Source organism: Agelaius tricolor, unplaced genomic scaffold, assembly GCF_023055355.1.
Source record: "Agelaius tricolor isolate 1412-34295 unplaced genomic scaffold, bAgeTri1.0.p SCAF_58, whole genome shotgun sequence".
Classification (NCBI taxonomy): Eukaryota; Metazoa; Chordata; class Aves; order Passeriformes; family Icteridae; genus Agelaius; species Agelaius tricolor.
In genome coordinates, this window is record NW_027269318.1 from 823,856 (window position 1) to 840,392 (window position 16,537).

General features: G+C 51.1%; 1 protein-coding gene across 1 annotated transcript in view; it reads left to right on the forward strand.

Annotated features, from left to right (window-relative positions):
* Positions 1 to 290: 290 nt before the first annotated feature.
* The window catches only part of PTH1R (parathyroid hormone 1 receptor), a 93,739-nt gene continuing 77,492 nt past the window's right edge, over positions 291 to 16,537 (forward strand). The window contains exon 1 of the mRNA XM_071456350.1: positions 291 to 541. Within this exon, the coding sequence (XP_071312451.1) occupies positions 467 to 541 (75 nt within the window). The 5' untranslated portion in view covers positions 291 to 466. The remainder of the gene's footprint in view (positions 542 to 16,537) is intronic.

Genomic DNA, 16,537 nt, shown 5'->3' on the forward strand with positions numbered 1-16,537 from the left:
GCTCCCTCCCTCCTTCCCTCCCTCCTTCCCTCCTTCCCTCCCTCTCCCGCTGCCCTCTCCGTGTTTGCGTTTGACAAAGAAATGATTTGAACTTCCCGGAGCCGCGGCGAGCCGGGATCGCGAGGCGCAGCCGGGCCCGTATGGATGCGATTCCCCAGCCCTGTCCCAGATGATCCCGCGGCACCGGGAGCCGCGGCGCTGAGCGCCCCCGCCGCCTCTCCCCATCCATGGGCTCCGCCGCGGGATTTCGGGAGCTGCCCGCCACTCCAGCCATGAGAAAACGAGGAAAAGCCCCGGGATCTCTCGTCATGTGCCTCTCGGGCTGAAAAGCTGGGGAGCCGGAGGAACAAAATCCCTTTCGCGGATCCGGGAGGGCGAGGAGAAACCCGCGCCGCTGGAATTCCGAGCTCGCCTCCTCCTCCCGCTTCCCTGCGCGGGGCTGGATGCTGGAAGCAGCCCCTTGGATATGGGATCATATCTGGTGTATCCCAGCCTGGGTTTGATCCTCTGCTGCTCCGTGCTCAGCTCCGTCTACGCGCTGGTGAGTCCCGCTTTTTTCCTTTATTTTTCCGTCTTTTTCTTTTCCCCGTGGTTTTTTCCCGGAGGATCCGCTCGGATCCTGCCGCCAGGAGGGATAAACGAGGGGGTGAAGGATTAAAAAGCTGTTTTGGGGGTGTTGGGATCCGCTGGCGCCGCAGTGAAAATGTCTGTGCTGCTTCCCGGGAGTTGGGATCGCCTGGGAAGCTGCGGGCAGGACGTGCGAGCTTTGACAGGGATCTGGGACAGCGTCTGGGGCAGGATTCGGGATCTGCCTGTGGAGAAAGGACAACTTGGCTTCCTTTTTCATATTTTTATTTCTTTTTTTTTTTTTCTTTTTTAATTTTTATTCTGCTTTTATTTTTTTTTAATTTCTCTTTCATTTTTTCTCTTTTTCTTCTCTTATTTTTCCCTATTCCTTTTCCTTTCATTTTTTTCCTTTTCATTTCTTCCTTTTCCTTTCCCTTCACTTTTTCCCTTCCCTTTCCCTTCCTCTTTCCCTTCCCTTTCCCTTCCTCTTTCCCTTCCCTTTTCCCCTCTCCTCCACCTTTCCCTTTTGCTTCCCTTCCTCTTTTCCTTCTTCCTTTCCCTTTCCCTTCCTCTTCTCCCTCTTCCTCCTCCCTTTCCCTTCCCTCCCTCTCCACCCCCTCCAAGCCAATTTCATTCCCAATTCTCCTTTCCCTGCAAATCCCAATGAAACTGAGCCTCTCCTTCGGAATTGAATTTGGGAAAAACAGAGAACTTGTAGGAACCCTTTGCTCCTTGGCACTTTCCACCCCTTCCTGCACACACCAGGATTTCCAGGGCTGGAAAACTGGGATAAATCCATCCAAACTGGGAAATGGTGTGAGACCTGCAGCTCCAAAAGCTCCAGGAAGCAGGGAAGGGACATTTCCTCAGGAATCAGCCCCTGGATGTGGAGCCAGTGCTGGGATTCCCTGTGACAGGAGCTCTCCTGGCTTTCCCCATCCCTGGGATCCTCCCTGCTGCTCCCATTTCCCAGCGTTTTCCAGGAGGGAGCCAGGACACCCATGGGAAGTGGGATCTGCCCTCCAGGAGGGATGGAAATGGGATTTGGGATTGGGATTTGGGATCAGGATCGCTCTGTCTCCAGTCAGGTCCTTCCTGACCCTCCAGGATCCACCAGCCTGGGCCTTATCCCTGGATTTGGTAGTTTGGAATCTTGTGCAGAGCTGGGGGGGGTTTCCAGCTTTTCCAGAGGGGAAATTTCTCCTCACTAAATGAGATGGAACAGCCCCTTGGAAAACCATCCCTGTGTGAGCCCATCCCTGCTCGATGTCTGGTGAAACCTCCCAAAATCCCAAGAAAATTGGGGAAATCAGGAGAACCGCTTGGAGATTTGTTGGGATTCCAGGGATGGATGAGGCTTTTCCCAAACTCCAGGGCTGGATCAGCATCTCCTGACTCTGGGGCCGTGTCCAGGTCCTGCAGCACCTGCTGCCCCCTGCTCCAGGATTCCTGCAATTCCTGCTGCTCTGGGACTGGGAAAATCAGGATTGGGAACCAGCCAGGCTGGAGCTGGGGAAATTTCAGGATGCAAAAAAACCCTGGGCAAGGCTGCATCTCCCAGTTCCATTATTCCCATTATTCCCATTATTCTCATTCCTGTTCTCATTCCCATTCCCATTATTCCCGTTCCTGTTCCCATTCCCACTATTCCCACTCCCATTATTCCCATTCCCGTTCCTGTTCCCATTCCCATTATTCCCATTATTCCCATTACTCCCATTATTCCCATTCCCATTCCTCTTCCCATTCCTGTTCCTATTCCCATTATTCCCATTCCTGTTCCCATTCCTATTCCCATTATTCCCATTCCCATTATTCCCATTATTCCCATTCCCGGCTCACTCCCCTCTCCCAGTATCTCCCAGTATCAGGAATTCACGGTGGGATTTCTTTGGGATCCCCCATCCCAAGAGATCCGTTCCATCCCAAGGGAGGAGCTGGGAGGTGCCCCCATGTCCCCGGCACCAGCTCAGGGCGAGCTGGACCTGGCAAAAATTGGGAATGAGCTCTTCCCAAATCCCAGAGTGCTGAGAAATCCATGGGATTTGCTGGGAAAGCACAAGAGATTCCCTAAAGCCCCTCCTGGACCTGGATTTGCCGATCCCATGGATCCTTCCCAACTCGGAGTTTTGCTGCTTTCAGGTCCTGCCGCTCCAAACCCTGCTTGGTTTAGTTAGGCCAGGCTTAAATCCCTGTTTTAGACCCTTCCCTTGCTTTCCTAACTGCTCTTGACAGCAAAAGGAATTCCCAGAGGGTTCCTGAATCCATCCTGACAGTCCGGGAGCTGCAGAGATCCCGAGTGTCCCCCCCAGGCAGGACAATGTCAGCCCTGTCCAGGAATCCCCTAAAGCCTGGGTTTTGCTGGACTCGTCGCTTCTTTTTCCAGCTAAATGGAATTTTAAAGGGACTTTGGAAAGAGGGGTTGGGATCCAGGGTGGACAGCAGGGAGAGATTTTACGGATTTGTCCTAAAATTGGTTATTATTATTTATTGTTATAAAAAGCGTTATTAATATTTATTATAAATGTTGTTGTTATTTATTACAAAGTGCATTGTTGTTGCTGTTGTTGTTTATGGGAGGGCCATAAATATGTTTGATACTCGGCTCTGAGGGAGCTGCTGCCGCCGTAAATTTTCCCTTTCCTAGGAGCAGCGAGGAAAAACCCAAGGATGGATGGGGATGCAGGGGTTTAATCCAGGCTCTGGGCTGAGCTTAAAGCGCTCCCGAGCTTTTCCCGCGGGCACAGCAGAGCCGGGCTCAGCCGCGGGCTTGGATCGGGAGATTCCCGCAGCCAGAGGCGGCTCCAGGGCACAATTCCCGGCTGAGCCTTGGGAATGCGGGCCGGGATCGCCGGGATCTCTGCAGCTCCGGGATGCCCGGGTCGGGCAGAGCCAGGAGTGTCCCAAAGCCGGCGCTGGCATTCCCGGAATTCCCCTTGGAGCCGGCAGGAATCGTGCCCAAGGCGCTTTTTGAGGGAATTGTGCTGGAGCGGGGCTGGGAAATCATTTCTGGGATATCCCAGCACTGGGATATGGGTCTGATCCTTGGGATATCCCAGGATTGGGAGCTGAGCTCTGGGATATCCCAGGACTGGGATCTGGATCCCTGGGATATCCCAGGATTGGGATCTGGTCCCTGGGATATCCCAGGATTGGGAGCTGGATCTGGATCCCTGGAATATCCCAGGATTGGGATCTGGGTCCATGGGATATCCCAGGATTGGGATCTGGACCCCTGGGATATCCCAGGATTGGGATCTGAGCCCTGGAATATCCCAGGATTGAGAGCTGAATCCCTGTGATATCCCAGGACTGGGATCTAGGTCCATGGGATATCCCAGGATTGGGAGCTGGATCCGGATCCTTGGGATATCCCAGGACAGGGAGCTGGATCTGGTCCCTGGAATATCCCAGGATTGGGATTTGAGCCCTGGAATATCCCAGAACTGGGATCTGGATCTGATCCCTGGAATATCCCAGGACTGGGATCTGGGATATGTCTGGGATATCTCAGGACTGGGAGTTGGATCTGATCCCTGGAATATCCCAGGACTGGGAGCTGGGATATGTCTGGGATATCCCAGAACTGGCATCTGGATCTGATCCCTGGAATATCCCAGGATTGGGAGTTGGGATATGTCTGGAATATCCCAGAATTGGGAGCTGGAGCTGGATCCCTCTGCAGCAGCCTTGGCTGCCCCTGCATTCCAAGCAGGGAGGGAAATCCAGCAGCAGGAAAAATCTCTGGGAAGGAGAGAAAAGTCTGGGAAGTCAGGGCCTTCTTCCCTGAGGCTCAAATCCCTGTGGGATCAACTTCCCAAACCTGGGAGTTTAGGGCCAGACTTGGGCAAGGCTCGGCTTTGTTCCGGCTCTCCAGACAATCCAGAGAAACCTTCCCAACATTTCCCTGGAATGGCCCAGTAACACCTGCCTGGCGACGGGTGGAATTCCACCTGGATGGAGGGCCTGAAATCCAGCGGGGTGAGGGTGGGAATCTGGGATAATTCTGCTCTTTAGCCCCAGGATTAAGGAATTAAGCCTGGCCTAAGGCGGAGAGCTCTGCAGGGCGGGTTTGGGGAAGGTTTGTGGCAAAAGGAGCTTTGAAAGTCAGGTCTGACACCGGCAGAGTTTGGGAGAAGGGGAAAATGTGCGAATGGTTTTAATTTGGGAGGTGCTGGCAGAGGGAAAATCTCCCCATGTCCTAAAAGGTTGGATTTTAGGATCTGAAAGATCTTTCCAACCTAATCCTGCGATTCACAGAGCCAAAACCTCCAAGGTTTTGTTCTTCCAACCCTTTTTATTTTCCCCTTGTTTCCCCCTTTTGCTCAGCCTGGGAGATCCCAGCCCTGCTGTCACTGCAGCAGATATCCTGATTAATCAATCCAAGGATTAATTATCAATAATTACAATCCAGCAGCCTCCTGCAGGGCTTGGGACCAGAATATCCCATTTTTTTGGGAAGCAGCTGCCAGGCTGCAGCGGGCTGAGCTCAGGGAAGCAGATCCATGTGGGAGAAGGGTGGGAAAAGGAACCATTCCCATTTTTTTTCTTGGCTGCCCTGGCCTGCTCAGGGTGTTTGGGTGATTCCTGAACTTCCCTCTGCTTTTGGGACGATCCCAAAAATTCCAATCCCGATCTCTGGGGCATTGGGAATCTTTTCTGGCACAGCTGGAGAGAATTCCCCGTTCCACATCCATCCCTGGATCACTGGAGCAGATATTCTGATTAATCAATCCATGGATTAATTATCAATCATTATAATCCAGCAGCCTCCTGCAGGGCTTGGGACCAGAATATCCCATTTTTTTGGGAAGCAGCTGCCAGGCTGCAGCGGGCTGAGCTCAGGGAAGCAGATCCATGTGGGAAAAGGGACCATTCCCACTTTTTCTTGGTTGCAGTCCCAGCCCTGGCCTGCTCAGGCTGTTTGGGTGGTGCTGAACTTCCCTCTGCTTTTGGGATGATCCCAAAAATCCTAATCCCGATCTTTGGGGGATTGGGAATCTTTTCTGGCACAGCTGGAGAGAATTCCCCGTTCCATGTGCACCCCTGATCCCTGGAAGGGTCCTCAGAAAGGTTGGATGGGGCTGGAGCAGCCTGGGATGGGGGAAGGTGTCGGGGTTGGAATGGGATCATCCTTGGGGTCCTTTCCAAGGAAAAGAGCTCTGGAATTCTGTGCTGTTGAGGGAGGTTTGGATTAAGGACGTGCTGGATGGGGTTTTCCCCTTGGACTCATTCCCTGTTGCTCGGATCAATCCCACAGATCTCCAGAAATCAGGAAAAGGGAATGGTTTGAAGCTGGGTAGAAGGAAGGAATGATAATGCTCATCCTCAGAATTCAACCCATGTTAAAAATGTAAAAACTAAAACTAAAATAACAATTAAAATAACAATAAAAATTAAAATAAAAATTTAAAATAATTAAACTATATTTATATATTAAAACATATTTATTATTAAAATTATTATAAATTATTAAACTATATTTATATATTAAAATATATTAAACTATTATTAAAGTATATAATCAATTATATACTTATATATAAACATATAAACATATAATATACATAAATATATAAATATAAATATAAATATAAATATAAATATAAATATAAATATAAATATAATATAGGGTTAGGGTTAAATAAATAACAAGAATAAAAATAAAAATAAGAAAAGGAATAAAAATAAAATTTAAATTAAAATAATATAAATTAAAATAATATAAACTATATAGATGATAAAATAATTAAATAATAAAAATTAAAATAATAAGTAGTTCTGCATAAAAATCCCACAAATCCCAGCCAAGATAGGCCCCAAACAATGGGAAATGCCGTTTTCCCAAGCACATTCCCCGGAAGGATCCCATCCCTGCTCCCAGATTTCCAAGGGATTCTCCCGCTGTTACTCAGGATCAGCCAAAACCCCTGGATCCGAACCCCTGATATCCCTGGCTCTGAACCCCTGATATCCCTGGCTCTGAACCCCTGATATCCCTGGCTCTGAACCCCTGATATCCCTGGATCTGAACCTCTGATATCCCTGGATCTGAACCTCTGATATCCCTGGATCTGAACCCCTGATATCCCTGGCTCTGAACCCCTGATATCCCTGGATCTGAACCCCTGATATCCCTGGATCTGAACCCCTGCTATCCCTGTCTCTGAACCCCTGAGATCCATGGATCTGAACCCCTGATATCCCTGGATCTGAACCCTGATATCCCTGGATCTGAACCCCTGATATCCCTGGATCTGAACCCCTGAGATCCATGGATCTGAACCCCTGATATCCCTGGATCTGAAGCTCTGATATCCCTGGCTCTGAACCCCTGATATCCCTGGCTCTGAACCCCTGATATCCCTGGATCTGAACCCCTGATATCCCTGGCTCTGAAGCTCTGATATCCCTGGCTCTGAACCCCTGATATCCCTGGCTCTGAACCCCTGATATCCCTGGATCTGAACCCCTGATATCCCTGGCTCTGAAGCTCTGCTATCCCTGGATCTGAACTCTCCAGCAGCAAAGGCAAAACCAACAAACCCCTGGTGGGGTTAAAGCCTGGCCTGGCAGCTCGGCCCTCACCAGCCAAGGAAATTCCGGCAAATCCTCGCTGGATTTCTGGGAGCTGCTGGCCCTGGGAGGAGGAGAAGCAGGAGCCGAGCTGAGAGCCCAGGGTGGCCCGGGGTGCCAGCAGTTGTTGTTTGGTTTATGTTGTCCCAGAATAGCCCGGAGCGGTTTTTTGGGATCGGCGGGGTTATCCTGGCGGGAGCGTGGCTGTGCCTGCAGGGATGCCCCGGGCAGGGACAGCTGGAGCCACGCCCTGTCCCTCCCTGGCAGGGACATCCCAGAGCTCTGCCCGGGCTGAGGGATTGTCCCTCGGCAGGATTCCCATCCTTCCGAGAATTCCCTCCGTCCATCCCAGCTGGAATCAAGCCCTGTTTGCAGAGGGATTTGGGACACAAAGGGCACTTTGGTCACCCTGAATTCCCGGCTTTTATGGGGTTTTATTGGGTTTTGTATGGATTTATGGATTGTTTATGGTATGGGGGTTTATTGGCTCCTCTTATGGCTGTGGGGTGAGGGGGAAAACTGTCCTGGCATTGACATCCCATCCCATCCCATGGATCCCATTCCATGGATCCCATCCCATAGATCCCATCCCATCCCATCTCATGGATCCCATGGATCCCATTCCATGGACCCCATCCCATCCCATGGATCCCATGGATCCCATTCCATGGATCCCATCCCATCCCATCCCATAGATCCCATCCCATCCCATCCCATCCCACTGCATCCCATTGCATCCGATTGCATCCCATGGGTCTCATCCCATCCCCATTCCGATCCCCATTCTCATCCCATCCCATGGATCCCACCCAATCCCACCCCCCTGACCCTCTCCAAGTGCAAACCATCCCCCAAATCCCAAGGTTTTTGGGGCCTTTCCGCCGTAACAATCCCAAGGATTCAAACTTCTCCCAGAAAAACTCATCCAAAGGAATCCTGGCCTCTGGGAAACGATCCCAGGATCCGTGTCTGGGGCAGGGAAGGGGTCAGGAAGTGCTGACTCAGCAGCTCAGGCTCCTTATCTGGTTTTCCACTCGGCTGCTCCGGTGCTGATCCGGGCTCCCGATGTTATCTCGGCTCCCTCCCCCTCTCTCCGAGAATTCCCAGGGGTTTCTCCAGCCCCAGTTGGATCTGGAAGGGCAGGATTGGATGTTTGAGTGTCCTTAGGAAACCTTCTCTTCCCTTCCCTGAATTTTGGCTGGGGACTGACATGGGATTTTGGGCTTTGGGGCTTTGGGGGGTTTTTTAAATTTAATTTTTTTGCGTGTTTTAACAAAAGGCCCAAAATTCAGCTCGAACTTTTCATGGATTTGGGGATGAGCACTTTGTGGTGAATTCTCACCCAGAAGAGGACAAATGATCCATGAACTGCCACTTGTGGGATTTTGGGAATCTCCGCCACTTTTAGGTGATTTTCCTGCTCATTCCAGAGGGGATGGATAATGTGGCCTTTAAATGTCCCTTCCAACCCAGATCATTCCACAATTCCATGATTTAATCACTTCATTGCCTGGATTTATCCTCCTGGCTGTGAGGATCGCAGCATCCCAGGAGACCCTGGGCCCATCCCCTGCAGGAAACCTGGGAATGGGGCTGGGAGCTGACCTGGAGCAGGATATTCCTCAGCTCCTCCTGGAAAGGCTGGGATTGCTGGATCCGGGAACTCCCTTTGAGCCTGGATTTGTCCCATTCCCTTCACCATTCCCGTGCTCCATCTCCCGTCGGGATCAGACCCTGCTCCAGCATTTCTGTCCCTGGCTTTGGCCCTTTTGTCACAATTCTGGGGACAAAGAATCGATGTTTCTGCCCTGGAAGGGCCTCGGAGCTGAATCCTGCCTGATCCATGGGGGACACGGAATTTCCCCCAGGAAAAGCTGTCCCTGGCTCATCCTCAGCTTCACCCACGCCCAGCCCCATTACTTCATTTTCCATAACCCCAAAACCTGGGAATGGTCTGGAACACAGTTTAGGGATACAGAGGGACCTGGGGCTCCGGGGAATGCTCAGCTGCAGGAAACAATGGCATCATTAATTAATTTATTAATTGATCTTCTGAATTAAAGCACCTTAAAAGAGCTGAGGGCTAATTTGCTCGCACAGAATCCCAGATTTCCATGACGGAGTGGCTTGGAAGGGACCTTAAAGTTCATCTTCACCCCACTATTCAGGTGTCTTTTCTTTTTCAAAGCCACAAATCAAATTCCAAAATTCCCTGAAAACTCTGGACTGAATTCCATGGTCTTTAATTGCCTGAAGTCACCTTGACTTCCTTCTCTGATCCCAATCCATATTTCCTCTTGGACAGGGAGGAATCCAGGTGGCTCTGGGACTTTGAGCAAGGACACGAGCTCCTTGTCCCGGGTTTATTCCGAGACTCGGATCAATATCCATTACCAGCAGCTTTTATTTTGTGGGCTGCAACTTGACTCCGCTCAATAAAAATGCAGGAAAATGATCCCTAAAATAAAAGTGGGAGGGAGCTGATAGGGTGATGATACATGGATCTGTAATGGCTTTGAACTGGGAAAGGTGAGGGAGAGATGGGAGATTGGGAATTGGGAATTCCTGGCTGGGAGGGTGGGGAGGGGCTGGGATGGAATTCCCAGAGCAGCTGTGGCTGCCCCTGGATCCCTGGCAGTGCCCAAGGCCAGGCTGGATGGAGCTGGGAGCAGCCTGGGACAGTGGGAGGTGTCCCTGCCCATGGCAGGGGTGGAATGGGATGATCCCATAAAATTATTCCAATTTTAGGGTCCCTTCCAGCCCAAACCATTCCAGGCTGATTTTCCTGTGTGCTGATTCCCCGGGACTGTTTATCCAGGATAGCCCCTGGATTGGGATAGGGCCAGGACTGGGTTTTCCTCGGGGTGTTTTTTTCCTTGGCTGTACAAACCCAGGGAATTTGGTACAAAACTGGGATGTGTTTGTGTATCCAAGAGAGTGCAAGGGTGTCCCTGCAGGGCTCGGGATGGGAAGGAAAGGAATTCTGCAAATGGAGAGATCCCAGTTGGATGGGAAGGGAAAGAATCCTCCAAATGGAGAGAGTGGGATGGAAAATGAGATAGAGAGATAGAGAGAGGGTGGTGGGAAGGGAAAGGATTCTGCAGATCCCAGTTGGATGGGAAGGGAAAGGATGCTCCAGATGGAGAGATCCAAGCTGGATGGAAAAGGAGAGGATTCTCCCAATGGAAAGAGGGTGGTGGGAAGGGAGAGGATCGTCCCAATGGAGAGATCCCAGTTGGATGGGAAAAGAGAGGATTCTCCCAAAGGAAAGAGGGTGGTGAGGATAGGATTCTCCAAATTAAGAGATCCAACTTGGAGTTCTGCAAATAGAGAGAGGGTGGTGGGGAGGGAGAGGATTCTCCAGATGGAGAGATCCCAGCTGGATGGGAAAAGAGAGGATTCTCCCAATGGAGAGATCCCAGTTGGATGGGAAGGGAGGGGATTCTCCCGATGGAGAGATCCCAGCTGGATGGGAAGTGAAAAGATTCTCCTGATGGAGAGATCCAAGCTGGATGGAAAAGGAGAGGCTGATGGGAAGAGAGAGGATTCTCCAAATGAAGAGATCCCATTTGGATGGGAATTGAGAGGATCCTCCCAGTGGAGAGATCCCAGTTGGATGGGAAGAGAGGGGATTCTCCCAAAGGAGAGGGGGTGGTGGGGAGAAGATTCTCCAAATTAAAAAATCCCAGTTGGAATTCTCCAAATAGAGAGAGGGTGATGGGGAGGGAAAGGATTCTCCAGATGGAGAGACCGAAGTTGGATAGGAAGGGAAAAGATTCTCCAGAGGGAGAGATCCCAGTTGGATGGGATGGGAGAGGATTCTCAGGATGGAGAGATCCAAGCTGGATGGAAAAGGAGAGGACTCTCCCAATGGAAAGAGGGTGGTGGGAAGGGAGAGGATTGTCCCAATGGAGAGATCCCAGTTGGATGGGAAGGGAGAGGATTCTCCCGATGGAGAGATCCCAGTTTTCCAGCTGCATCTCCAAGCCCTGGTGGTCTCCAGCAGCTCCTGTGGCTCCTCCCTGCCCTGAGCAGTAAAACCTTCCTGGAATGACTCCAAGCAGAGCCGTGCGGGGGCTCAGCAAGGCAGGAATGTCCCTCCTGACCCCAGGAAGGAGAATGGACACACTGGAACCATGGATTTTCCAAACCACAGGACAGGGCTGGATCCTGTTCTGGACATGGAGCTGTTTTTAAGGGCTGCCAAATCATCCTGGAAATTCGGGCAAATTGAGTTTCAGTATTTAAAGCAGATTGGTCAGGAAATTACTTTTTTCTTCTCTGCTCCCCAGATTTTTTTCCTAATTTTGTCTCAGTATCATCAGCAAAGTCCCTGTGATCAATAAATTGAATTCTAATCGCCTTTCCATGGATTTTGGATGTTTGGATGCAGGAAATCAGCGCCCTGTGCTGTGCATTCCCAGTTTTCTGTGCCACCATCCAGAGGAGCCTCAGGCTGCGGGAAAAGGGGAGGGGCCAGAGCTCAGGTGCTGGAAAAGCAGCAGAGTTTGGGATGCAGGGAAGGAGCTGGGGCCGTGCCAGGGAATGGGACCGCAGGGAGAATCTCCATGTGGGATAATGCAGGCTCCCCTGAGTCAGCACCCCCAGGGCGATGAGGGCTCTGATAAGGCTCTGATAAGGACAGCAAAGCCCCAGGGTGACCCCGTCTGTCACCCCCTGGATGGGCGGAGGAGAGGCCGCAGCAGGGACATTCCCGTGTCCTTCTGCTTCCCAGTTTTCCTGTTCCTGCTCCCGCGGAGGTGAACTCCCCATTCTCCCACCCCTCCTGTCACTCCAGCAGATACTGGGAATTCTCACCTGGAGGAGGACAAATGATCCATGAACTGCCCTTTGCGGGATTTTGGGAATCTTCGCCACTTTTAGGTGATTTTCCTGCTCATTCCAGAGGGGATGGATAAAGTGGCCTTTAAATGTCCCTTCCAACCCAGATTATTCCACAATTCCATGATTTAATCACTTCATTGCCTGGATTTATCCTCCTGGCTGTGAGGACTCCCAGGATTGGAGATCCCTGGGCCCATCCCCTGCAGGAAACCTGGGAATGGGGCTGGGAGCCGACCTGGAGCAGGATATTCCTCAGCTCTTCCTGGAAAGGCTGGGATTGCTGGATCTGGGAACTCCCTTTGAGCCTGGATTTTGCCTTTTCCCCTTCCCCTTTTCCCCTTTCCCTTCCCTTCCCTTCCCTTCCCTTCCCTTCCCTTCCCTGGATTTGGTTTCTTCCAAGGGGTCACAGCCAGGTTTTCTCTCTCCAGGGATTTTCCTTCTCCATCCCATAATCTCCTGTGGAAAAAGCAATCCAGCTTTTCTCCTCTCCTGCCTTATCCCGGAGCTTCCCTCAGCTCCAGGAGCAGCATCTCCACTGCTTTCCCAGAAAAAGGAGGAGAGGAGGGAATGCTGGAGCTGCCTGGGTGGAGGAGGAGATGAGGGAATACTGGAATTGAGCAGCTGGAGTGAGAGGATGAGGAAATGTGGGAGCTGATCAGCTGGATTTGGGAAATGTGGGGATCCCAGAGCTGATCAGCTGGATTTGGGAAATACAGGGATCCCAGAGCTGATCAGCTGGATTTGGGAAATGTGGGGATCCCAGAGCTGATCAGCTGGATTTGGGAAATACAGGGATCCCAGAGCTGATCAGCTGGATTTGGGAGATGAGGGGATGCTGGAGCTGCCTGGCTGGATTCAGGAGAAGAGGGAGATTCTGGAGCTGATTGTCTGGAGCTGGGATATGAGGGATGTCCTGGATGTGCCCCTGGAGCTGGGATGTGAGGGGTGTCCTGGAGCTGGGATGTGAGGGGTGTCCCGGGTGTGCCTCTGGAGCAGCAGCAGCACGTGGAGCATTCCCTGCGGCCCCGGCGCCCCGCACAGAGCCGCCCTTGTTGTCCTGAACATCCCAATCCCATTCCTGCTCCGCTCCTGGGCACTGCTGGCCGCTCCCGCCCGGTTTTTTTGGGAACAGAAGGGCCCTACCCAAGCAAAGGGAGCGAGAGGGGTCTGCAGGGAGCAGAGGGAGAGCAGGGGGGTTGTGAATCGGGACACGAAGCAGCATTCCAGGGATCGGGATGGGGTTGGATACCTGTGGTTTGAGGCGTTGCTGGAGCCAGAGCACCAAACTCTGCTCCTGGAGTGGGGGCTGTGGCTGGAATCCAGCTGGGAAAGGGTTAAAGTGGGGGAAAAACAAAGTGAGAGGGGAAAGGAAAAGGGAAAGGGGAAAGGAAAAAGGGGAAAGGAAAAAGGGGAAAGGGGAAAGGAAAGGAAAAAGAAAAGGAAAAATAAAGGAAAGGAAAAAGAAAAGGAAAAATAAAGGAAAGGAAAAAGAAAAGGAAAAAGGAAAGGAAAAAGGAAAGAAAAAAGGAAAGAAAAAAGGAAAGAAAAAAGGAAAGAAAAAAGGAAAGGAAAAAAGAAAGAAAAAAGGAAAGAAAAAAGGAAAGAAAAAAGGAAAGAAAAAAGGAAAGAAAAAAGGGGAAAGGAAAAAGGAAAGAAAAAAGGAAAGAAAAAAGGAAAGGGAAAAGGGACAAGGAAAAAGGAATTTTTCCATGGATTTCCCAGCTCTTCTCCAGGATTCTGGGAGGACTCCCTGGTTTTTAACCTGCTTGTTGAGCCTTTTCCTTGATTTCTTTTCCCTTTTGTCCTTTTATTCTGGTCCTCTGGAATTCATCTCCAGCTTCTTCCTGTTGCCGGGGCAGGTAAATTTTAATTGGGAATTTTGCATCTCTCCATAAATAACTCTGGAAGTCGAGGTTGGAGGAAAACCACTCCTAAAGCACTGGCAGAGAAAGGAATGGGAGCCCACAATCCTGACATTCCCCGTGTCCTTGAAGGGGAAAAGGAGTAAGGAAACGCCATCATCTCCTTCGCGTGCATCCTTCAGCAATTCCCCCTCTGAAGGCAGCTCACAAGGGAGACATCCAAAGATCCGGGGGGGAATTCCTGGAATTAAAAGCTCTCTTGCTGCTGTTGTTTCAATTTCTTTCACCTTATCCCTTTGGTCGCTGTGGGGTGGAGGGAAGTGCCAGGGCAAATTAGGGAGATGCAAAAAAATCCACATTTTCATTCCTGTGGGGATTTGCGTGTACAGGAGCTGGGATCCTCCTGGAATGAGTTGGATTTGTTCGGTGTTTTGGGCATGGTTTGGGTTTTTGGTGCATTTGTGGCGATGAGGGTGGGAAGATTTGGATGTCAGAGTTTTCGTGGGAGTTTTTGTGGGAGTTTTCCCAAATCCCTTCGGATTTTGGAAATGCACCTTTGGAAAGAGCAAGAGCTGCAGTCTGGGTGTGAATTAAATTTCAAAATATTCCCAAAAATGGGTCCTGAAGGGAATGAAGGGGATGGTCCCAGCCAGAACTTTAGAGCTGAAAGGAATCAGAAAATCCTGGAATGGTTTGGGATGGAAGGACCTCGAAGCTCATCCCATTCCCAAAGGCAGGGACACCTCCCACTATCCCAGGCTGCTCCAAGCCCCAGTGTCCAACCTGGCCCACGGATCCAGGGGCAGCCACAGCTTCTCTGGGAATTCAATCCCAGCCCCTCCCCACCCTCCCAGCCAGGAATTCCTTGTTTGGATATGACAAACTGGGAGAATCTTCCCAGAAAAGCCTCAGCAGCTCCCCAGGCTTTGGTTCACCTTTTGTCTTGCAGAGATTCCCATGGAACTCTGGAATTTCAGAGCTTCTCCTTCCTGGTTTGGGAATGTGGCCCAGGGAGGCACTTTAAAGGACGGAATTGCCAAGGAATCCTGGAATGGTTTGGGTTGGAAAAGATCCTAAAGCCCATCCAGGGCCACCCCTGCCATGGCAGGGACATCTCCCACTGTCCCAGGGTGATCCAGCCTGGCCTTGGGCACTGCCAGGGATCCAGGGGCAGCCACAGCTGCTCTGGGAATTCCATCCCAGCCAGGAATTCCCAATTCCCAAATCCCACCTCACCTTGTTGTCCCTCAGAGCCTTTTAGGGATTGCAGAGACCATCCCGGTCTGAGTGAGCCCAGACATTCCATGGAGCTGTGTGAGCATCTCCCGGCAGGACAGTTAGGGCAATTAGGATAATCAGTGCAATTAGGATAATTAGGAGGCTGCTTTCTCCTCCAGGTGCTCCTGGTTCCTCTTGGCTGGAATTTTTTCCAGGCAGAGACTCCCTCATTCCCTGCTCCTGGTTCACCTCGTGGGAAGGAGATTCCCTGGGATGTCCGGGTGTCTCCCGGGCGCTGTGGTGGGAATTTGTCCACGGAGCTCCTGGGGAGGGATCCAGCTCCTTCCACGGGGGCACTGAAGGCTCCATTCATCCCTTGGCCTTCCCAGAGGCACCCAGGGTGTCCAAAAAACCCTTCCCAGGGAAGGCAGAGCTGGCTGGGCACCAGCAGGAGCCCGTGGGGCATCAGGCAGCACTCGGCACCTCGCTCCCAGCAGCCTCTGGAAAAGCAGGAGCCGGGATTTTCCCGGCTGTGGTCGGGAGCAGGGCAGCCCCTGGAGAGGGAGCAGCGCCCTCACAAGCAGGGCCTGTCCCTCTCTGTTGGCTGAGCTGGGCCTGCCCCAGCGGGACGGCTCCGGATTTGGTGGAATTTCGCTCCAAGGTTTCCAATTCCTGCTCCAAGTGTGCAGTAATTCCGTCTTTATCCCAATAGAGAAATCCCTCTGAAACTGCAGCAAGGGTGGGAATTTCATCCTTCCTTTCTCTCCTGAATATTTGGCTTCAGATTTAACGGTGTCTTTTCCAACCTTGGTGATTCCATGAGATCAAATGTCCAAAATGCTTTTGGTGGGGGGGAAAAAGCATCCAGAATCCAGGGATTTGTCTGGTTGTAAACAAAATTCAAAGAGCAGAAGGAAAACACTCAGTCGAGCAGGAAAATCATGGCACATCCCTGTCATCTCCATGCATTTTCATGGAATGCTGGAGAATGGTTGGGCCAATCCCAGAGACTGAACTTCAGGAATATTCTCAGAAACATCTGGAAGCACAAATAAAATCTGCTGCCTCCCTGGGTTTGAGCTCAGCTCCATTGGCCGTGGGGAGATTGGAGAAAGATGGATAAAAATTCCCAGATCCATCATTAATAGACACAGGCTATGAGACAAGGTCCACATCTCCCAAAAAAATGATGGATAAAGGCTGAAAGCCTCCACTCTGTCCACAGTTAATCCTCAATATTCCCTTCAGACCCCTGGGATCTGAAACCTCCGACCTTTAGCTCCAAATCCCAGTGGCTACTCGGGTTCTGGAGGGAAATTTGGGATCAGTTGTGGATCATGGCCTGGGAGCAGCAGGACGTGACCTACAGGAGAACAGGGATGAGAATATTCCATCTCAGTTGATCCAACTTTTATAAATCACGGAGGTTTTTCCTATGGTGTTCCAGAGTTCTCATCCCATGGGATTTT